Raw genomic sequence first — 23,483 nt, 5'->3', positions numbered from 1 at the left:
CTGGCCGGGTCTGGGAGTGGGTATGGGTTCTTCTGAAGCAACTGGAAATGATGGCACGAGAACATGCCCACCTGAGCTGACCAGGGAAGGCACGCTAGTTACTCCAGAGGAAACAAAAACCCTGCCATGCTATTGAAGAAAGCGATATGGAAACACGAGCTGGTTTGCCTGAATCGTTTATACCACGCAGGGCCTCCTCATGTGATGCATTTGCCCTGACAGCTCCCCAGTGAGACGGGGGAAGGCTCTTCAACCCCACTGTAGCTTGGGAGATGCAGTGCAGTGGTGGCTCGCAAAACACCAAGGACTTGCGCCTGCAGCTTTTGAGCCCCAGAGAAACCAGATGTGCCTGCTCCTGCTGGTTCAAGGACAGCTGAAAACAACAGAAACGCATCAACTCCAATCAACAGATTGTTTCCACACATAGAAAGGGAGGTGTTCAGAGCAGTCTCTGCTAGGTGTGCTCTCCGTCAGCCAGGATATGGGGGCTCTGCCATCCAGGAGGAACGCAGAGGAGCCAATCGAAAGCTGCTCTGAACCCCTTTTGCAGCAGGGTCTGCCGGCAGGGACCGGTGCCAGAGAGGGGCTGCAGAGGAGGTGGTTTATTGGGACAAGCCGTGCGGGACCCTCGCCTCTCCTACAACCCAGCTGCAAGCAGTATGCACATCTGTATGAGGCACCTCTCTTAAGACAAATTCAGTGTTACTCCTGAACCTCAGCCAGTCCCAGAAACATGCAATAATTAAACAAACTGGGGTGAAAGAGCAAAGCTGCTGAGGTCTCCTGTGGAACGGAAACTCCGGTGCTCTGGAAGGTGACCCGGTTGCCTCTGGAAGGCCTGGCTGCTGCTGAACAAGGGGGTCAATGCAGTGACAGCTCGCCCATGAAAGCCTGGATACTGCAGGTTATGGAGAAGGAAGGCTCACAATGCAAGCAACCTATGAGAGATTGGGCTCAATCTACGTCCCACAGTCTAGAACTGAGGTGCATCACTGCATGCTGAGGACCATAATCCCCAGCAAAGTCAAAGAGCAGATGAGGTTATTGAAAGACCCAGAGCTCATCCTCCCATCACAGACACCAGCGGCAGGCTTGTTTAGAAGCACGACCTTAACACGCAAGCTGTGGACCTTGTCCTGGAAGGGTAACCTTCAAACAGCTTCATTTACGGGACCGCAGGTGTTGGGAAATGCCTCTGGGCAGGCAAACACAGCTAGCAGTTGGTCACCGAGCGAGAAGGTTCTCGTCCACGTTCCTCAGAGCTGCAGGCGTTGCTGCACCCAGCCTGCCAGCTGGGAACGAAAGGCAGCGGGGACGTTTCTCACCCACATTTTCCGCTGTGCCTTCCTCGAACTTCCTCACTGGAACACACCTTTGTGAACAGCTGGCCTGTTAACGTTCAAGTGTGGATTTTCACATCTGCCTCCTCTCTGAGGCTGTAAATGTATTTTATTTCCTACTTCTTGGTTAAAGACAGTGCACATAATGGACTTTATTGTCATGTCTAGATGCAGGTTGAATGAAAGTTTGAACAGAAAGAGCCACATAAATAACGAATTTACTTATGGTCACCTTTCAAATCATTTGTGAAACTGCATTTGTGTGTGCAACTATTTACAAATTTAAGTTGCCAGCTAGGAACAGGTCTGGTTTACTCACAATAACCCGATTGGTAGCAGAAATGTTTTTCCTAGCTTATTCAGTCACAGTTCCAGACCAAGGTTAAATACTTAAGTTTCTTAAGGTGGGACACTAGCGGACAGACCATGTAAGTAAGCCCTTATTTTAAAGGAAAAACCTGGTTCTGCACTTCAATCTACAATGGGTAACTTGCAGGGCACTGAACATTTGTGCTCTCCTCTGGCTGCTTTTGACTACAAAATGCAGGATTTGAGAGGGAAGGATGATCTTTACAAGAAAATTACTATTGACTTCTAATTAATTCACTTCAAAAAAGAAAGGACGCTTCTAATCCTCCTGATTAAAACTCCTGATCATTGCTCTGAAATTTCTAAATGTAAACTGAATGTAATTCAATATCGTCATATCTTTCTGTGCCCCTGCTTCTGCTCACAGATTGCCCTGCCTGCTCCAGAGTCATGTTCCCAGGGCTCTAAGTATCAGTGACCCCGATGTGAGTCAGGTAGCTTTCCCAGCAGCGCTAACCACAGCATCTGCTGCCTGCCAAAAGCACGTCTCGGGTGACAGCAAGCCCTGTGCTGCAGCTGAGGCGAAAAATCAGCTCAGTACAGAGAGCTTCTCGCTGAAGGCAGCAGAGGCGAGATGGGTGGACACAGTTAACGCATGCGTCCAGATGCTCTGGATTTACTTCTCGGATGCTTCCACCTCTCAGCATCAATTCCCAACGTATGGATAAGACCGCTTTTCCCCCGGCTGTTCTCGCCCTTGCTCAAGGCAGGGCCCATCTCTTCTGCGCTGCCCAGCCCCAGGGGCAGCACCTCAGATGGAGCCGCCACGGGCTACCTGCCATTCACCGCGCAGGGCTGTGGCAGAGAGACACAGGGAGATCCCAAGGGGAAGCAGAAGGAGAGCAACGGAGGTTAGACAGACCAAAGCCATTAATACAAACTGAAGCTTAGTAAGTTCCAGCTGAACATGAGGAAGAACTTCTTCCCTCTGAGGGTGATGGAGCCCTGGCCCAGGCTGCCCAGGGATGGTTGTGGAGTCTCCTTCTCTGGAGATATTCCAGCCCCGCCTGGACGCGGTGCTGTGCAGCCTGCTCTGGGTGACCCTGCTTCGGCAGGGGGTTGGGCTGAGTGACCCACAGAGGGCCCTTCCAATCCCGACCATTCTGGGATTCTGTGATCTATTGCTTCTGTTTGCATGCCGTTAACAAGCAACTTTGTGCTGCGCTCTCCTAGTTCTGCTGTCGATCCAAGCTCCTCCGAGAGCACGCATTCAGTGAACGCTCATGGAATTATTTCATTATTATCTTTCAGAGGAGAACGTTGCTTTAGCCTCAGAGCCAGCTAGCTACAGGGAGGAAGGAGGATTTGCTCCCAGGCTCTGTCACAGGGCCGTTTCCAAACAGACAACGTGTGCGTTTCCATGGGTCCCATCTCCCCGGACAGGTATCTCCTCGAGAAGGGTCCACTGCACGATCCAGGGCACAAGACCCCTCCTCACTCCAACTGCCCTACAACCAGGCGATACCTCTGGGACAGAAAAGCTTGGGCAGATGTTGAAATCCAAGCAGGTGTCTGAAACCACGGGTTGAACTGTAGGGGAATGCAGAGCTAACGAAGGGGCCAGCTTGATCGATCTGGTCGGGGCAGAGAACAGGAGGGTTAAAGGCTCCCAGAGAGCTTTCCATCCAACAGCTAAGCGGTCCGCTGACCTCCCCCTGCTACTGCCATCCAAACAAGCCCCAACCGACCAGACACGACAGCTCCCACTCACCATTTCGCTCTTCTCCCCGAGAAACCCCTGCCCGTGTCCCCAGCAGACTGCCTGACGCCGGGGTCACCGCTCCTTTTTGGGACGAGTTTCTCTTCCTGCTAAAAACCGAACTGTGGACCTGCAAAGAGGAAGGGACGATGGCATTTCTCTCGGGCTGACTCAGCCAGCCTGGCTGGGTCCCAGCGCTCCTGATAGAGCCAGGGCAGGGTCTGGCACGTGCCCGGGGAGCTGGGCTGCAGGGCACCAGGGACTTGGCCTCTTCCCTGCCAGCCCCACAGCAAACAGAACCGCTCCCGGCTCCCAGAGCATGTTTAGCATGAGGGGAATCCTGCTTTTGCTTTCCGAGGCTCGTGCCTCACTGGCCAGAGCACGTTTCCCGGAAGCCCCAGGAGAAAGTGGAGTATTTCTGCTGGCTTGACGCCGAGACCAGCGAGCCCACCCGGTCCGAGGCATCGCTCTCCGTCTGAAATGCACCGCACCACCGGGCACTCGCGTTTTTAAAAGACAAAGAATCTCCTGGCAGACAACGGATATTCCCTTCAGCTTCCCACACATGGTGACTGGATGGTCCTCGGGTGCTTTCTGGAAAATGAAGTCCTGTTTCTAGGAATAAGCAGAGAAAATGAGTACTGGCCACATCCCACAGTACTGGTGGAAGACAGGCAACGTGGAACGAGACATGCAGGGAGCACAGTAGTTGAACAGCAGGGAAGGTGTAAGCCTGCGACAGACCTTGACGCATACAACAGATGGATCATACACACGTTAAAAACCTGTCTCTCTGCAGCTGAAAAGGTCTCCGTGTTTCTCTAACAGCGGTGACTCCAGTTCACATCCCACCTTCTATTTTACCTCCTGCTTCCCACCAGCTTCACGCGGGCTGCATCATTTTTAATATTTCAGCATTGCTTTGGACAGTAACTCTGTGTGACTGAAGGCTTCTGGCCCCGGTTTTGGAAATGATGTCCACCCAGCGACCTGACTGTCAGCCTCCAGGCCCATTCCAGGGCTACACTGTGCCACGACACTCTGGTGCAGGAAGCAGCTGCCTGGGGATGCTTACTCCTTACTTCATCTCCGTTGCTGCTTCGCCTTTGGAAGCAGCTGGGAGGAAATCCAGTCACCGCAAAGGTCTGAGTGGCTGTGGCACACACCATGGGACATGTTCTGGGTGGTGGGACACGCGTGAAATGGGTATATGTTGCTGAAAGAAGACAGCCATGACCTTTAGCCACCAGGGTAGACATCAAGCAGGGACAGAAAGAGGAAGAAAAGCATTTCAGGTGCTGCCTAGCTACTGAACATTTTTCTGCCACAATGAGTGCGGACCACAGCTTTGCAGTGAGGAACATCTGCCCCATGCTCATCCTGCTGTCCTTGCACAGGAGTTCCAAGTCCCAGGATCTCTGGGACCTGCTGCTGAAGGCCAGACCCTGCAGCGTAGTGAACGAGCCTCTGCTTCTGAAGTCTACTTATGGACGAGTTCCCAGATCCCTCATGTTTATCGCTGCAGATCTGCAACTCAGCCCACTAAACCGTGAGCGCAGAACACAAAACAACGATGTGGCCCCTTGGCCGATCAATTTGTTCCTCTGTCCCACTTCCCAAACGCCCTCTTGACTGCAACAGCCAAGACAAAGGTAAAGGCTCCAGGGAAATTCTCTCCCTGCAGAGAGCAAATCCCACCCAGTGTACGCAGCAGACACAAACAACAGTTGGCAGAACAAGGAGTGTATTAAGAAATTTCCTCCCTGCGACGAAGTGCTAAATGCATGCACACAACCGAAGCCAGAGTCTTTAACGAACGCAGAGACTCGTTCTGCGCACAGGTACATTCGTGATTTTAGCTAGTGAGATGTAAAACCACACAAAGACCAGAACACGTATGCACACCTTAGAGGGTCTGACTTTTTTTCTGAAGAAACTCTCACACATTTGGAATTATTGACTGCTCAGCCCAGTCAGTACAGCAGAAACATTCCACACAGATCATTGGTCAAACGAGCAGCAGAACAGTTGTCACCAGAGACACCTGCATGAACGCTACCAAGCGCAGCAGATCCATCAAACCACGTTGCAAGCAGCTCTGGGGAAGATGGGAAATTACCAGAACACGGAACAGAGACGTTAAAGTACATGGAACGCTCCTGCAGCCACTTCTCTCCAGAGTCACCGCTCCCATTAGAAAGCCAGGAACCCCGCACCGCTGCTTGCCACCTGAAACTCTCCTTCCTTTTCTCAGGGACCAGGGTCACGCCTTTATTTCCAGACCCGAGTCACTGAGATTTGCCTGAAGAGGGGCAAGGAAGAGAAGGACAAATACAGATCCCACCCAGCAGAGCTCACTTCCCCAGACCTGCGTGGTCAAACAGCTTGAGATCAGAGGTCGTGCCTGTAAAAAGGCCACAAAATTTGATAAGAGGAACAAAACAGAGCTAGAAAACCAAACCAGAAACAACATGGGTTTATGGAGCCTGCAATAAAGCTATAGTCAGTGGTAGACTGTTGTTCACATGACACTTGTTAAGGCTTTGACTACTGGTCTTCTACATGCACGTTTTATATACATATGACCTTGCATGTGTTTGTATGTATAAATTAATTTATTTTTCTTGTTCTAAGCACTTGCTTCTCCTAGTATTCGCAATACTTGGACCGTATTCTGTTCAAGGACTTCTGGAGAGGGCTGGGTCTATTTATTCTCTGTCCGGGAATGCTCTCTCCTCCAGGAATATTGTTTGTGCCTGACAGCGGCGCGGGCCCCATGCATCTCCGCAGCCGTACACCAGAGAGGAGGTGTCACCCCCCAGCCCGACAGCACATTGCTTATGTAAACATAGTAATCCTTGGATTATAAATACTTTATTAAAGCTAACACACCTCGGCTTTTAGATCATAATTGCCCATGAGTGCCTTAATGAAATATCATTCAGAATAAAGTCTTTTTTTTAATTCTCTTTTTTTTCCTTACTGTATCAACAGCTCAATTACTGTGATGCCCCTAAAAGCACCGTTTTCCCCACTTCTTCCCAAAGAAGTGCCAAGCTACCCGTTAGTTCTGCAAGCCCGTGGCTCGGTAGCTTTCACGTACATAAATAACTGCGACACAGAGCATGTCTGAGCCTCGTCGCTCAAAGTGCTTAAGTGACAGTCTCGCTTGCACCCCTGCCACGAAGTCAAGAGACTGGGCCACGGGCCGGCGAGGAACGGGGAAGGAGCAGACACCAGCAGAGCTCTCCTGCTCCCGGTCCGGTACCTGGAGCTTGCACATGTGTGATGGCTTCCCGGAACTCACCAGCACTGACCAGCAGCACGGTCTGCGTCCCTCTGTCTCAGGGACACCTCGACTATCCCTGGGTCAGCGTTCCCCTCGGCGAGACGCTCCAGGCAGCCGACATTGCAGAGCACTCCGAGGCTGCAGCAGGGAGCTCGCAGGGAAGCGGGACTAAGGAAAGTGAGCAGCGTAAAGAAGGCTGAGAAAGCAAACATGGGCGGCGTGAGGAAGAGATTCCTTATTTAAGATACATCCTGGCCTGCTGCCTCGCCGGGTGCTGTAACTGGAGCGCACCGTCAGCACTGGAGCTGCTGAGCTTTGCCATCATCGCCCGGTCATGCCTCGCATCCCACCACAGCACCTCCCTGCCAGCCACCACCCCTCCCTTGGCCGCCGCATCAAAGTACTCCCATTCAACACATACCACGACAATTACTGCAAACCAGGCACCGGGCCCTTCTCTTTCACCACGATCCAGGTAGCCAGCAGCCCTAAAGAGACTGTCCCCGCGCCCCTGCCTAGCTCTCAACCCACAATCACCAAGACAATAAATAGATGAGACAGAAGGAACGATGGAGTTCCAGCCATCTGGTTGTTCCCTTATTGCACGGAGTATTTTGGGCTGGTAGGGGAGAGTGGGTGGCTCCCAAGGTCCTTTGAGAAAATCGTACCGAGTGACTGTCCACATCATCCGCTCCAGAAAACACGTTCGGACAGCTCGTGTGTACAGGATGCTTAGGAGATGTCACCTAGAAACACGACATGCACGAGACGAAGGCTTTTCTCAATTCAAGCTCAGTCTTCGCTCAGCCCCGTGGCAAGCTGTGCAAAATACAATTGTTTATGCCCTGGTACATACAATTAGAAGACAATTTTTGGCCCTGGGCACATTAACAAGAAAGGGTCATGCTAATAATTTCAGAGGCAAACCTTTGAGACTGGATTTAGTTTTAGTTACAGAAAAAACTGTACATTGCTTTTGGCCAGGTGCACAGAAGCCTTAAAAAAAAAAAAAAGAAAAGACAAAGATCACAGTTAAATGTCTCAATCTTCAGATGGGTATGTTTGCGAGGGCCAGTCAAACTACTTTCTCATGTGCAAGGCATCCTGAAATTTGGTACTTATGTATCGGGCGTGAAAGCCTTTCTTGTTGATGGTGTCGTCCGTGTGGAATCGAATCATGATGGAGTCCCCTGCAGAGTAGATTTCTTCCAGAGGCTGCGGAAAAGTAAAAAAGACAGCACAGAGTGGTCAAGGCTGTAGGCTAAATAACTGTCTGCGCGATGATGCTAGAATTTAAGCTCCGAGTGAGGAGGGACTGGTCAGGACACCCAAACACTGAGCGTTCAGTACCTCCTGCCCTGCTCTGGCTTCCTGAGCACATTCCCTTGCTCTTTGCACGCTCGCCCTTCATGTTCAAAGGCTGGTGCCAGCCCACTCTACAATCCCAGTTCTTCCAGTTGTGTTCTGTAGGTGAGCATTCACGGGACTCCCTGGATGTTCTTGTTCAAGTCGTCTTGAGTTTTCTCCAATTTGTCCTCATCTTTTCAGGAAATGGCACAATTCAGACCGGACCCTGTGGGGCAGCTGAGCCTCTCCCAGGGTTCAATGGCAGCTAAACAGCTTAGCCATGTATCTTACATGATACCTCTGGTTATCTCCCCCACCGCTGTGACCCACTACAACCTCCACGTGCTTCTCGGCCGGACCAACGCTTTCCCAGCCATTCTCCATTTGTCAGCGTGCAGGCAGGTGGGTTACTGCCCTGCTGCCCTGAACTTCACACCAAGCTGCTCTGCCTTTGTTTATTTTCCACCCCATTTCCCCAGTTTGCAAGGACTGCTCCGACACATCTGCTCCCAGGTTGTCTCCCTTTAAATGCAATAAGAGCCTTCTCCATTTCACTGCTGAAGTCCTAGAGAAATTCAACATAGAACCTCTAGTTCTAAATACCAAGGCATTCTCATCACCAGTTTGAGAGCTGCCCCTGTCCAAACAGGGTGAGTACCCTTCCTCACCCCCTCCTGTTATGCCTCTGAAATCCCCACCGCCATGGCTTACCCCCGAGCCGCAGAAGCGTCCCAGGCGTGGTGCACCGCTGTCGTAACCATCATAAATCTCCATGTAGTCATACCCACAGTCGGCCTCCTCCTCAATCTCAAAGGTCTGGAATATCAACTCCACCCCGTAACCGTCTTCAGCTACAATCACCCATTCACAGTTGGCTTGACCTGGGTAGTTGTTGTCCCCAAACTGAGCATGGGAATACAGGTCCTTAGTTTGAACCTCAGCCTTCAAGAGCCCACCACACTCTGGAGGAAGAAAAGGGCACAAACCACAGTCCTGTCAATGGCTTTACCTCCCAACAAAACCTCGCCATCCTGCTTCTGGCCAGCTGTGGGGGGAGAAGTCCTCCAGCATGAAGAGCATGAACAACAGGGAATGTGATTAACCACTGCACCAAACTTACCACAAATGAGTGAATTTGCCAGTCACCCCTGAACTCAATGACCCACATAGTGCAGAGAAGCTCGGTCCTCTTGGTACAGAACATACAGGGCAAGAGACGACTGGTTGAAACTGGCAGGATGGGGCTCCTGCCTCATTATACTCCGGAAAAATGTATCATTTTAGAGAGCAGTTGCTTAAAGGAAGACTTGACATGCTCTTTGTACTCGTCCTGCAGCTGAAATTCTGACCCCACGTATTTTGCCAGCAGGAAGCTGAAGCACGTTAAAAAAAAATGGGGACCGAACCCATCCTTTTCTGCCCGCAGCACACAAAAGTAGCCCTGTGCTTGTGCAAAATGCGTGTGCTTCGGCACGCTGCAGCCAGTGGGGAAGGCACCTCCTGCCCAGCCTCCCACACGCTGCCGCTCAGAGCACGTCTCATCCATCTGCAGCCGCAGGGGGTCCAAAAAAATGAACCTTGGTGCAAGATGCTCGCCTCCGGGCTGCCACAGATCAGAGGATCAAGCTGTGCCTGTCCACAGCACGTCTCTGCTTCCATCATAACCAGTCTAAAATGGGCTTGTTCTGTGTGGGGCCAACACATGGGCTAAGCTGCATCACCTCCCGCTCCGAGGGTTGATGAGGAACACAAGGGCTTGCTGCTCAACCAAATACCTCCAACTTAAACAAAAGGACGTGAGCAGGAATGTCCGACATCAAGCGACGTCTGAGCTGATACGGAAGCTGGCATTTACGGCACGGTACCAACAATGGTCTGGGAACTGGTTAGCACAACAGACAAACACGTAAAACTCAGGCTAAGCTTATCTGGGAGGAAAGCGCGCCTGGTTTTGCCTGGTAAAAAAAGCAGTGAGACTTGATGACATCTTACCTCACTGGGGTATTGGCAGGCAACCTGCTTACCTGTGCTGTGCTTCGCCTGGAAACCTTTTCTTTGCACAGAAGCATCAGAGTAAAACCTGAGGAACATCTTGTTGGTAGAAGCCACTACAGGGTCTGGTTTCTTGCTGCCACAGAAGCGGCCAAGGATAGGTGACTTGCTATTGGGCCCGTCGTACATTTCTAAGTGGTCATAGGCACATTCTTGGTGCTGTTCGATCTCAAACTCGTTGAACGTCTACAGCAAGAATAAGGAGAAGTAAGAAAGACACTTGTAAATCTGAGTATGCAGCGTAGCAGAGGATGAAATGCTAAGTGAGAAACAGGGCCAATGGTATGCCTGTCCCACGCCTACCACCAACTAAAACAGAACAGCGTGCTTTCAGAGCAGTGTGATCTCAGGGTGGCAAAGCTCAGAAGTTCATACGAACGTGCCGTGCAGCCTTCACTTTGCTGCCCCACAACAGTGTTCGACTGCAAGCCTTAAATGCTCTTATTTTCCTGGCTGGGAACCCTGCCTATCACACTGCATGGGCAGTTCTTCACTATTACTTCCACTGACCTGGGCCTGACGCTTCTCCCTACAAGGGGCTGGGGACTGGCCCTGCCACCACCTTCTGCAGAGATGGTCCCAACTGAGTGGCTCGCAAGGAGGGCATGCTATATCTTCTGTTAACAGAGAGCGCAGTTGTCGTCTGCTGGAGTCTCCTCCAAGCTGCCTCACCCCTGCCTTGTGTCCCTCTGAGACCTTCTGCCCTTCCGTGGTCCAGGGGCAGCCTCCCAGGATGCCATCCTCTGAGCATCCCGAACAGGACCAATGAGGACCAACCTCCCACTCACACGGCAGCAGGGGAAAGTGGCATCAGCTCCGCACAACCAGCCCACTCCTCCCCTCACACTCCCGCTCGCTGGGTACTCACGACTTTCACTCGGTGGCCGGGCGTTGCAGAGATGTCCCACGTGCACTCTTTTCGGCTGGGGTACTTGTCAGGCCAGTTTGGACTGCTCATCGTTCCTTCCGCTCCACTCAGCTTGTGCTCACAACCAGCTTGAGGGAGAGAGATCACAAGATGCAGGCTTTGAGGCAGGTCTCATGGGAACCACATAACGTCCTACACGCTCCTCTCTGCCCAACAAGACCCTCAACAGGGCAGAAACAGGGGAGGTTTCAGTCACTGAACAAGACCTTTTAGCATTACTGGGTAGTTCTGGTGGGTTTGTCCTACACTTATTTGGGCTAACTTGGCAGCTGGTGAGATGGACCACCTCATTCCGTGGGCCTCAGTAACCTCATCCACCTCCCTGCTCTCAATCGTATTCTCCTGCTCCTCCATCCCATCTGCTCCATTCCCAGTGACACAGTGTCCAACCCCTCCACCACGTTGGCTCTGGTGCTATCTCAGCCTTGAGCTGTTTTGCCGACTCAGAAAGCTGAATCGGCTCACAGAGAGATCAGACGAGGACCAGAGACCGTACAGGAGGGCCATGGCAGTGTGCAGCAGGGGTGCGGGCGCAGGAGGAAAGGTATTTGTGGCAACAGCAAGCAGTTAGATCAGCTCATCCTTTCTCTTCTGACTCAGCCCAGTAATTAAACGAAGCAGCAGTGACTAGTCTAGTAAGGATGTCTCACAAACGCTCCTCTTGCTAGCCCAGCTCCTTGCACCCACCCCGTCCATCCCTGTGGCCACATGGAGGGCCAGAATGGGAATGGATCCAGCTGAAAACAAGCCCCTTTCTTCCTTTTACTAGGTAGTTCTTCAGCCACCTGGGACTTTTTTGGTGCCCTAGCCTGGGACGCTGTACAAGCACGGTTCCAACACCAGGCAGGAAGCATCCTGGCTCAAGCAGGGTTTGAGGCAGCTTGTCTTTCCCGAGCACAAGGAGCGAGGACCTTACCTTCTTTACAGTCGTGGCCATTCTCATGCAGCATGAAGCCATTTCTGCACTGGCATACATAGCTCCCAAAGGTGTTGACACATTCGTGCTGGCAACCACCATTGTCTTTGGAGCATTCGTCCTTGTCTGGGCAGGATCAAAGCATCAGACACTGAGCTGACAGTGAGAAACCGGCCACCGCAGTCACCAGCCGGGAGACCCCCACCCACAGGGGCAGATACCAGTGCAGACCTCCAGCCTCTGCTGCTGGACTAGTCCAGGCAGCTTTTTAGCCCAGATACCATTCTCTTGAGTTGTTTTTCATTCCATAAAATGCATCATAAATGTGCTGTATTACATAATGTAAGTTTTGAATGGTTAAAGACCCCTATCTAAAAGAAACCAGTAACTCTTTCTTTTAGAACAGGGTCCAGGAAAAGCATCACACAAGTTCACTAGCCTAGGCAAAAGCCCACTGGCCAGTCTTTATACTTTCAAGTTCCTACATACTCCGATGAGCCTCCACCTTTAAACAGCTCCGTCCGTAGCACAAGCAGCCAGATGGAGAAGAGGATCTAAGGTGCGAGCTGCTCTGTGCAGCTGAAATATGTCCCAGTGGATGCTCACTCCTGTGTGTTCAGGTCTACGTGTTCCTGCATCTCACTGTTCTGAGCATAGGATCTGCTCACGGTTTCCAGCCCACTCTAATTTACGGGCAGTTTTTCTTCAATTTTTCTGGGCCAATGCCCTTCCTGAACCTCATTAACCTCATCTGCCTCCTCTGTTTCTAGATGAAACATATCCCACCTCATCCTTCCTGGTGTTAGATTTCACAAGTCAAACCCCCAGCCTTGATTCTACTCTGCAGCTGTCAATTCAAGGCCGTTTTGCCTGATCATCCTCCACAAAAACATTAACGCTCCTTGGTCTCTGCTGAAAACACAGGATGGAATTGAGCTTCCACGTCCGTACAACGCATACTTCACCTCGCAAACTGCCTGCCAACAAGGTACCTCGCTGACACCAAGAGCTATGAAGGATTCAGAACAGAGGGTTAGAAACTTCCACTAGCAGGCACGGCTTTGATGGGGGGGGATTGCTATACAGGAGACTCCTGGAAGTTTTCTAACTCTTCTGGTTTCAGAGGAAAAAGCTTTTCTTTAATGACTCTGGGGACAGAAATAACCTTTAGGATCACATTCCCCGTTGCTTCCTGCTGTGAAAGGACTGGAGGCATTGAGGGAATCCATGCACCTTGCTGACTCGACACCGCGAAACCGGGCCATACACCGCACTGAGAAACCAAGACGAGAGGTGACACAGCACAGAGCGACCCTGCTTTTTACATGTAACTAACCACATCAGGCTCTGCCTGACTTCACAGGAGGTTGAAGAAAGTTCACCAAAACCAAGAGGTTCAGTCAGAGCTAAGCAAGTGAAAGAATACAGCCACGTACCAGAGAAGTAGTGAACTTTAAAGCCTTTCTTGGAGACCGTGTTGTCTGATTTGAACTCCAGTCTCATGTTGTTGCCATTCGAGGTGATCACTTCGGGCTTCTCGGAGCCACAAAATCTGCCATGCAGCTTGGAGTCAGAAGCCAGCCCACTGCGAACCTCAACATAGTCATATTTACAGACCTGCCGAGAGAGGAGGACACTTCTCAGCTCCGTGGACTTGGAGCAGAGCATCGCAGAGGAAGGGGACAGAGGCTTGACTAAGGGGGAACAGAAACAGCCTTTTACTCAAACTCATTCCTGACTTCCCCAAACTCTCCTCTGTCAGTCTTCTCACCCCCCCTTGCTGCCCTGGTCTTATAGCATGGGTGTGTTTATCAGAATAGCAAAGGTTCCATTTAATTTAGCTAAAATGATTACTCCCACCTCATCCGAGCGCCTGACAACGTTGAACGAACTTCAGCAGCCTGCTGAACTAAGGAAGAGACACTGCCCCAATTTATGGTGGAGAAAGGGAGACCTGAACGCTTTGTCCAAATGCCACCCTGCCCTTGGCAGGGCAGAGAACAGACTCTTTTACCGGTTGTTTTGTTTATCCTTGAAGAACTCTACTTCATTGCTCATTTCCAATTATTTTCCTACAAAGGCAGCTCTGGAGAAGGGGGGTGGTGCGATGGGACACCTATTAGGGATGGAAAACACCTACAATTATGCAAAACTGGTAGAGAAAAGAAGCCCATTTATAACAGAACCACTTTAATCCTTCCACTGCATAGAGAAAGCAGATCCAGACTTCAAGGAGAATAATTGCTGTTATTGGCTTATTATATGAAGGGTGGGTAAACACCCAGAAGCAAGAGAAAGTCTCCTTTTCCTGGTACCCCAAGGATTTATCCAGTTCCGAGTTAGCCAACAGTCACACCTCTGAGATGCAGGGACCGGTTACGTACATCATTGCCTTCCAGCTCAAACACTTCGAACTGCAGAGAGATCCGGTACTGGGCTGGAGCTACCACCTGCCAGACGCAGTTTTTGTTAGTAGGATATTCCTTGGGCCATCCAGGGCTAGTAATGGTCCCATTGAGCTTGGTGATGAAGCCCCCACAGGCAGCTGGAGAGGCAATAAATGAACACAAGTTTTACTTGGTTCTGTTCAGACACACAGATTGGGCCACACTGGTAGCTAGGAGATGAACTGGCCCCTGGTTGGTGGCACATTGCAAATCCTGGCCTCCAGAACAGGTTTAAAATGCTGGGAGCCTGCAAAGATGACCGAAACCTCAGCTGCTACAAATCACCAGTGAAACACACACACCGGGCTATGACCCTGAGCCACTCACACGGTGTAAGGTCAACCTCCTTCTTCTTCTCTAGCCTTGGGCTTACCGTGGATCTGTTGACTTGACATGCACAATACAGTTGTACAGGCTAGCTTGGCAAATTCACCCACACTCAGCCCTACAACCCTTACTCCTTCAAGTTTATCAGTAATGGAATAATTAGAAAATAGCGGAATCCTAGGGAAGACATCCCTGTCAACTCTTCAGTGGCTTATTGTATGTGGATTGCATCTTCTCTAGGGAAAACTGAAGACAAAGCCAAAGACTTAGCTTTATTATCCCATTTCCTTTAAAAATTTGGGACATCTCAACTTCATCGTCTTGTGGACGGCTTTTACCTCAAAGGAATCAACCTCAGTTTGCTCTTTTGCTGCAAAATCCTATTTGCAACAAAGCAATTTTTTCTTGCTGTTTCCTGGGGGTACTGAGACACAGCCAGATCTTCAAAACCCACAGGGATAAAAGGTTCCTGCACCATGTTCCCAGCATCATTTTACGTTAAGAGAACTAACCCAAGGGAGCAGCTTCAATACAAAAAGTGTAGCGAGCAAGTGTGTCTGGAGAAACCAAAGCAATTTACTCTGATGTGCCTGGCTACAATTTCAAAGACTACCCTTCCTACATTGCCCACAAATGAACTTTAAAATAGTTAAGAGTGAAGTTCAAAAACCACTTGCCAAGTTATACCAGCTGGCTTGCTCAAAATTGCAAGAAATTGTTTTTAAAAATAAAGTAAAGCTTCCAAAAGCCTTCTGCACGCCCCTAGCTCTGCCCTCACCAAGCCAACAGCAGCCTTCCCCAGAGAGCTGGGTAATAGCAGAAGGCAGGGCAAGTCGGGTGACTCCGAGCACAGCCCTCACAGCACATGGAGCTCCCTGCAGGTCTCAGCTGAAAGGCAGAGCCAGAAGGCAAGAACAACGGGTGGATTCTCACCACTCCAACAGCTGTATTGCTGGCAGGAGCAAACACTTGTTGCAAGAGATTAACTAAATATACATATTTATGTATAAATAGGAAGCTGACAGAAAGAGTTTCTATCGAAGACATGGAGCTTTTTCCCCCATAACAGAAGAAGGGAATTGACTCCTCGGTATGGAGAATCTCTGCTTTGCATGCAGGCAAAACATCAATATTTTACTCTACAGAACAAATTTCTTTAAAAAACCTAATAAATTTAGAACAGGGATCTCAGGCCATAAGGGACAACTGGTTTTAGAGACGTTTACCTGTAGAGAATCAGAGTATTTTCAGTTTTTCAACCAAAACTTGTTTTTCAGTGGAAGATGTCGATAAAAAGAAATTTTTCAGGTTGAGGAAGATAACAGAAGCAAGGAGGATGCAGGAGCAAGGAAAATCATCTCCAAGACTGTTCAATTTCATCATTAGCTGTAGTACTCATCCTATAGACAGATGCCTCAATCTGTAGGTTACTCACCTTCACAGCTCTTTTTATCAGCTGTCAACTCATAGCCAGGCTCACAGGTGCATTTGTAACTGCCCAGCGTGTTCTCACAGTGCTGCTCACACCCACCATTGTCCGGCAGAGAACATTCATCCACCTCTGTCAGGAGAAGACCAGAACAAGTCACACTTTCCTGACCACCCAAACCCATCATAATCTTCATGCAACACTTCTGGGCAGAACCACCAGAGCACTGGCTGAGGAGCCGAGCCCACGGAGCAGGCATGGCAGAAACCTCACAAGTGCCTAAAGCACTCAAACCACCAAAACTGTTACTAGTCAGGAGTGCTTTTTCTAGACAGGAGCAGGAAAATGTGGTGTCCTGTAAAGACTTCACTGCATTTTGTTCTCATTTTCCCCTGTTTTGTTTTGTTTTTTAAATTCTTCATGCTCTTGAGTGACTTGAGCTCTAAGGATCCAGCCCATTATGGTGCCCACAGCAAGGAGCTGTGGGAGGCCGTACACTGCTGAACCAGGTACAGCAAAGGAGCTGGGAGAACACACAAGTAGTTCTTCCTTTTCATAGACACATGAAGTCTTGCTCCCCTAGACTCTGAAGTCAGGTTCTTCCTTTTCATAGACACATGAAGTCTTGCTCCCTTAGACTTTGAAGTCACGTTCTTCCAACCCCATCTCAACAACACAAACTGACATTTTTATACACAGATAGCCAGAGGTACTGGCTTCTCGCCCCAACCTCTGGTTCCATGCACACCCCTTAACAGATGGGTTTATTAGCATGGTTGTGGTGGGCTGGCCTTAGCTAGCAGACAAACCACCCAGCCGCTTGCTCACTCCCTGGCCCCCTGCTCCAGTGGAATGGGGGAGAGAATAGGAAGAACTGGAGCAAGAAAGCTCCTGGGTTGAGACAGAATCACAGAATGTTCCGGGTTGGAAGGGACCTCTGTGGGTCATCTAGCCCAACCCCCTGCCCAAGCAGGGTCACCTAGAGCAGGCTGCACAGGACCACGTCCAGGTGGGTCTTGAATAACTCCAGAGAAGGAGAGTCCACAACCTCCCTGGGCAGCCTGGGCCAGGGCTCCGTCACCCTCAGAGGGAAGAAGTTCTTCCTCATGTTCAGCTGGAGCTTCCTCTGCTTCTGTTTGTGCCTGTTCCCCCTTGTCCTGTCGCTGGGCACCACTGAACAGAGTCTGGCCCCGTCTTCCTGATGCCCACCCTTCAGATATTTAGAGGCATTTCCAAGGTCCCCTCTCAGCCTTCTCTTCTTCAGGCTGAACAAGCCCAGCTCCCTCAGCCTTTCCTCATAGGAAAGACAGGGAAATTACCCACCAATTACTGTCGTGGGCAAAACAGACTCAACTTTGGGGAATTTAATTTAATTCATTGCCAATTAATATAAACATTTCAGCACCGATTCAGGTATTGGGAAACAAACACTGGGGGGAAAAAAAAAAAAAAGGAAACAAATGTTAAAAGGCTTAGGGAAAACACGTTTCGGCTGCCCTTTGCCAGGCTCAACTTCACTCCAGGCTCCTCTCCTCCTGTCTTGTACCACTGCAGCTTACAGCCAGTCCCTTCAGCAGAGCCACGAGCGTGCAAAGGCAGGAGGGGATAGGAGCTACAGCCAGTACATATCTTTGCTGCTCCTTCCTTCTTCTCCTTCCCCCTGTGCCAGCATAGGCCCTCCACGGGCCGCAGGGAACATCTGCTCTGCCATGAAGCCCCTCCACCTTCTCCTCCTCTGACCTGGGCATTACCTCTGCTGTTTCACACTTTCTGTTCCCTCCTCCTCCCTCTCCCCATCTTTTTCGACCTTCCTTAAATGTGCTTTGACAAAGGGACCACCAGCTCAGCCGCGTCCTGCCACGGGTCCACTGCAGAGCCAGCCTGAGCACGGGGCAGCCCCCACAGTCCCAGCGCCTGGACACCCACACCCAACGTCACGCTCCAGCTTCATCAGCTCCTGCTGAGCAGGTCAGACAGGAACGGTCTTGACTGGATGGTCATTGCAAGTCCCTGGTTTCTGTTTTTTTTCTGGTTTCTGTTTGTGTATTGACTATGAAGAAAGCAGAGCATTTCTTTGCTGCTCCCTGCTTGTGTACAGGTTCAATAGCTTCTCATCTGGCTGATAAATCACTCGCTTGAGAGAAAAGGGAGGCTGCAACTCCTACAGTCACCAAAAACTCCTGCGATCCATCTTTACCGTGAGACAGATGTGTCCTGGCTATGGGCAGGTATATTTTGCAAAGCATTGTGTTTCCTCTAATGTTTGCCATGCAGAAGAAAGGCACAAAAACGTGCGTGTGAGACAAGCACATCACTACCAACACTTCCACCGTACACAAAAGAGGCTTCAGTGATACAAACAATTTGTTACCAAAACGAAGATAACTAGTGAAGAATAATCCTAGAGCTTTCCCTCGGGTTATTCATGGTGGGATAGACACAAGGCAATCGTCAGGTCATCCGGACGTTGCCTCTTGGATGTGACCAATGACTTGCCCTCCCTGAGCTGCCTTACTCTCCCTGAGCTGTTTGCAGGTTGATCTTCTCTGAAAAGTTACAAGCTACCACTGCAAGTTCTCACAAAGCGTAACATTCAACTCCAACCTTATCTCTGTTTGTTTTTTTAAGCCAACTTCAGTGTTGTCAGACAGATGATGGAAGCTCTATTCCTTTCACAATTCCTTAAAGCAAAGCTGACCCATTGCTCAATCAGCTACGGGTGGCAGTCTGAGGAGTGCCCGCAGAGCCATCGACTTTGTCCGTTGACTTTGTTTGTGGAGTGGCTGGTAGTCACAGTCCCTCTGGATACGGAGGTAAAGGCTGCAGAGCTCAGATCCCAGCCTGAAACTCCCGACGTGGCCTGCAGGTACGTCCACCCAGCTTTTGCAAACCGCCCTCAGCTCTGCCCGCCAGGAAGCTGGCTAGAAGCTGTGTAGCCATGGCTACTCTGGCGCTTGGTCCGAGCAAACACGCTGCGCTCCTCAGCTGAACGTACCGGCATGGAGGCAGCAACACCCTCACAACCCACAGGCTCCACGGTTTCTGGTTCAGACACGTGAAGGCTGAGCAGACGCTGCAAGATCCAATCTGCCAGCAAGAACTCCAGAGACAGTACCTCTGTCTGCAACTGTACTGGCACTGCATGTTGATGCATTTTTTTACATGAAAAAGAAATTTATTTATTTCTGACTGTCTGTACCACAAGGAAGATCTCAGGTTCACGTGTGTAACTTTCTTCCTCTACAAACTTGCAGGAGAACCTCAGATTCTACAACCCGGCTTGCTGCAGGCCAAGGAGTCTCCAACGTAGTGCTAATGCCTGGAAGGCATCCCTGCTGCAGGAAGCCTGCACTATCGGCTCCTAAAAGAAGCCAAAACGTCTTTGGGAAAAAAACTACTCTCTGTGTCTTTACGGAACCTGAGAAATCTCAACAAGGAAGTCTCGGCACTGAGAGCGCTGTTCAGCGACTGGAATTAAGCATCATGGTATTTGCCAGCGATCTTGCAGTCACCCTTTGTCACGGTCTGTTTCGACCTCTCAAATTCACAGGACAACATACTCTGCGAATTAAACTTTAACTGATTTCTTTCTTTTGCACAGAAGAGCATGGATTAAGTTATAAGTTATGAAACCTTCCGACCTGAATAGTGAATAAGTGAATTCAGGTGATTGATAGGCCAGTCTGAGCAAAAGGGATTGACCCCTGCTGTGTGTGTTTGTTGTATTTCTTAATGAGCTCATGAAATAAAGTTTAATTCACAGAGTACACTGCCCTGTAAATTTCAGAGATCCAAATGGACCGTGACACCCTTAACACAAGACAAAAGTTAAGGTAGAAATCAATAAAGGACTTATGCAATCCAAATATTGGCATTGCAGCTATTATTTCTGTACAACTGCCACTGAACCTAAGGGAAACAAGACCATCCACCTCGCAGCAGCTCCGCAGGTATTTTCTCAAGTGAACAGGTATTTGGTTCTTGCCTCTATCAAGTCACCAGGATGCTGGTAAAGCACCAAGGCTTGGGTCCAGCTCTTAAGAAGAATCTTTGTCTTCATTCGCATCTTCTGGAAGAGGATCTCCGCTTAGGAACACGTTTGTCTCCCAAAGCACTTTGAAACTTTCCCTGTGATGCTGCTTGCAACCAGGTTTGCCCTCTCTCCAGAAGTTTCTTTTGGAATGGAACTTACGCAGAGAGTTGTTTTTAACACTCTGTAGAGTACTAGTGCCTTCTTTGAAAACGGCAGTGTCCCCTGGCCTGGACAAATGGGGGTGACATTCTGCCCTGCTGCTAGTGTCTCTGCTGGGACTGACCCATAAACGAAAGGCTAATGTTTTTTGAGTTGGCTTTCTGTCTTCATCAGCGAGGTGGTTATCATGCCTCAGCATCAAACCCCACTACGCTCCCAAATCAACTGGCACATCAACTTGACATTGGCAGTGGTACGGACAAGTCCAACAGCTCTTAACTACAAGCACTAAGGTAACTGATCACTTTGGGACGGCAGTAGGTTAAGGAACAAGTGATCCCCAGCTTTGACCTTGAGAGCTATTAGATCACATACCTTTAAAGAAATTTGCTGCAAAGCCTGCTTTGTTTATGGTTGCATCAGATGCAAACTTCATCCATACTTTATTTGAGCTGGATTTGATATCTTCTGGCTTCTCGTAGCCACAGAAGTGACCGATCAGTGGGCTGTATTCAGTGAGGCCATCTCGGATCTCCAGGTAGTCATAAGAACATGCATCATGCCATTCAACCTGTAATGGGAGAAGGTGTGCCTGTAGCTCACCAGTACGAGTGCCCCGGGCCAGGCCAGCCACCCGGTTAGACTTTGGCCAGAGACCGGCTTCCAAAGGCACGTCCCAAACAACGGGTCACAGCTCGGTCCTTGCCTCGCCACCAAACTCTCCTGCAGCTGAAACCATGTTCAAGCCCGGGCACACCTCAGTCCTGCTGCCGCTTCACGGCTGCCCTCCAGCGAAACCCAGCCCACGACTATCCATGAGCTGCTTCTCCACGAGCAGCTGTAAGAAACAGCACGGGAGGGCTCAGGGAGCAGCCGTGGGGTCGCAGCCCGGAGGTGACACTGTCAGCCCCTTCCAGGACAAGAACAGCAAGCCTGCACCAGCCACGGGAGCCTACGGGCTCGACGGGTTTTATGCACCAGCCCAGGCCCTGTCCACTCCTGCCTGTGGCTTAGACGTCAGCCATCAGCAGCACATCACCGGGCTCCTCACAGAGAGCATGCAACCTCCTATAATCCATCCCATAAAACCTTCTCTGACCCTTCAAAGCCCGTCTGCCAGCGGGGAACATGGCGTTTCTTTAGAGAGTCACAAATGCCCTGAAATCTGCCAAGCCCCGGTGACACCAACAGGGTTTTCTTGCCTTGACTGTGACCATTCCATTTCCTTTGACCAGAGTGAAAAGTTCAGGACTCCTGAGTCCCTACTTCACATCATCGGCAACTTCGTGCCCCTTCTAATCCTTTCTGTCTAGAGTAACAGTTTCTGAAAACTCATAATATTTAAAAATTGGTTTCAAAATCTCTGAACAAACTTCTGGTGAGTAGAAATGTTGTTCTGAACTACTCAAAAGATTTATTTTATTATTATTATTTACATCATTTCCTTCTTAATTTTAAAGGATCTACAGAAGTGAAACGATATCCGTAATATAATACACAATGACATTTCTCACCTCAAAGGCTTGGAATGTGATTCCGATGTGAAAGCCCTCCGAAACGGTGATCTTCCAGACGCACTCTTTGGAAGGTCTGTAGTCATCTGGGTAATTGGGAGATTGGATCTGGCCAGCGTCCCTGTGAATTTCTCCACCACAAATAGCTCCATTAAAAAAAAAAAAAACCCAAAACCAAACAAAAAGAAAAAAAACATGAGATTGCAGCTTTTTCCTTAGGTAAAGCCTGTTCCACACACAGCCTTCCTCCTCAGTCAAATCTGTGCCAATACTGCTTTTTGCGCAAAGGCAAGACACAAGTCTTGGAAGTTTTTACAAATTTAACATTCTGCCTTAGTGACCGTGTCTCCTGGTCCGCTGCGCCGACCTCCGCAGAAGGTGAACTCACTGGGACAGAGAATTCCTATGGATTTGTGCGTTTCGCTCTCCTGACCACCTTCGTAACTTTTTAAAACCTGCTACCAGCACTAAGGACCAAGAAAAGCTGGCAAAAAAAAAAAAAAAAAAAAATCCCAAGTAAAACCACCCAGCTGCAGATCTATTCCAGCCACACGATGGCAATATCAACGAGCCTGAGCTGGTCCCCAGCAGACCAACTGGCTGCCCGCTGCGCACAAAGACCTAACTGCTGTGCTAAACGTAAGAACCAGCAAGCTTAAAGACCAGGAACAGAAAATTTAATGAAAACCCAGTTTAATACAAGACTAGTAGGGACCTTGCAAACCAGAGGAGCTCAGTGTAACTTGACAACGCGCTGCATTAGCAGCTCCGGCGCGGCTCTCCCCGGCATGGCCTGGAAGTTGCTTGCACTGGGTAGCATCGTCTCAGGGTTGCCTCGCGGGCTGCTGATGTTGAACTGCGACCTAGTACGAAGCACTGTTTTGCTAGGGCAGTGCTAACTTCTCACTCCAAGAAGGACATTGAGGTGCTGGAGCGTGTCCAGAGAAGGGCAGCGAGGCTGGGGAGGGGTCTAGAGAACAAGTCTGATGAGGAGCAGCTGAGGAGCTGGGGCTGTTCACTCTGGAGAAGAGGAGTCTGGGGGGGGACCTTGTCACTCTCTGCAGCTGCCTGGGGGGAGATTGTGGTGGGGCAGGTGTTGGTCTCTTCTCGCAGGTAACTAGCATTAGGACAGGAGGCGGTGGCCTCTGGTTGCATCGGGGCAGGTTCAGACTGGATATTGGGAGAAATTTCTTTGCTGAGGGAGTGGTCGGGCATTGGGGCAGGCTGGCCGGGGCAGCGGTGGGGTCACCATCCCTGGAGGTATCTAATAAACGTGTAGATGTGGCACTTCAGAACATAGTTTAGCAGGCATGGTCATGTTGGGGTGATGGTTGGACTTGATGATCTTAGAGTTCTTTTCCAACCTTTACAATTCTATGATTCTATGAACCAGTGCTAAGGCACCACCAAATAGCTGCACCCAAAATCCAGCTGCAGAGCACAATTCAGGCTGTAGCTTGAGTTCGTATATTCAGAGCTACAAGTGGTGCTAGAGAGAGGGACCCTTCGGAGGACTGTCTGCCCCACCAAACAGAAAGAGGACTAAAAAAGCAGAGAACTGACAATTTATTTTTTTTAAACAGCCATCAAACTGTCAGCCAGCAAACTATATTTTCTCTACCCACTGCAGTAGT

The 23,483-nt window shown here is 50.0% G+C and overlaps 1 protein-coding gene across 1 annotated transcript in view; it reads right to left on the bottom strand.

The window, feature by feature from the left end:
* Positions 1–5,961: 5,961 nt before the first annotated feature.
* The window catches only part of TLL2 (tolloid like 2), a 38,889-nt gene continuing 21,367 nt past the window's right edge, over positions 5,962–23,483 (bottom strand). Inside the window, exons 9-18 of the mRNA XM_009939897.2 lie at positions 21,850–21,995; positions 20,711–20,906; positions 16,150–16,275; positions 14,325–14,485; positions 13,377–13,557; positions 11,941–12,066; positions 10,965–11,092; positions 10,069–10,282; positions 8,756–9,006; positions 5,962–7,912 (exon numbers count right to left, since the gene is read on the bottom strand). Coding sequence (XP_009938199.2) covers positions 7,778–7,912; positions 8,756–9,006; positions 10,069–10,282; positions 10,965–11,092; positions 11,941–12,066; positions 13,377–13,557; positions 14,325–14,485; positions 16,150–16,275; positions 20,711–20,906; positions 21,850–21,995 — 1,664 coding nt within the window. The 3' untranslated portion in view covers positions 5,962–7,777. The remainder of the gene's footprint in view (positions 7,913–8,755; positions 9,007–10,068; positions 10,283–10,964; positions 11,093–11,940; positions 12,067–13,376; positions 13,558–14,324; positions 14,486–16,149; positions 16,276–20,710; positions 20,907–21,849; positions 21,996–23,483) is intronic.

Source organism: Opisthocomus hoazin, chromosome 6, assembly GCF_030867145.1.
Source record: "Opisthocomus hoazin isolate bOpiHoa1 chromosome 6, bOpiHoa1.hap1, whole genome shotgun sequence".
NCBI lineage: Eukaryota > Metazoa > Chordata > Aves > Opisthocomiformes > Opisthocomidae > Opisthocomus > Opisthocomus hoazin.
The sequence above is the reverse complement of the archived record's forward strand: the minus strand, read 5'-3'. Positions and strand labels throughout refer to the sequence as shown.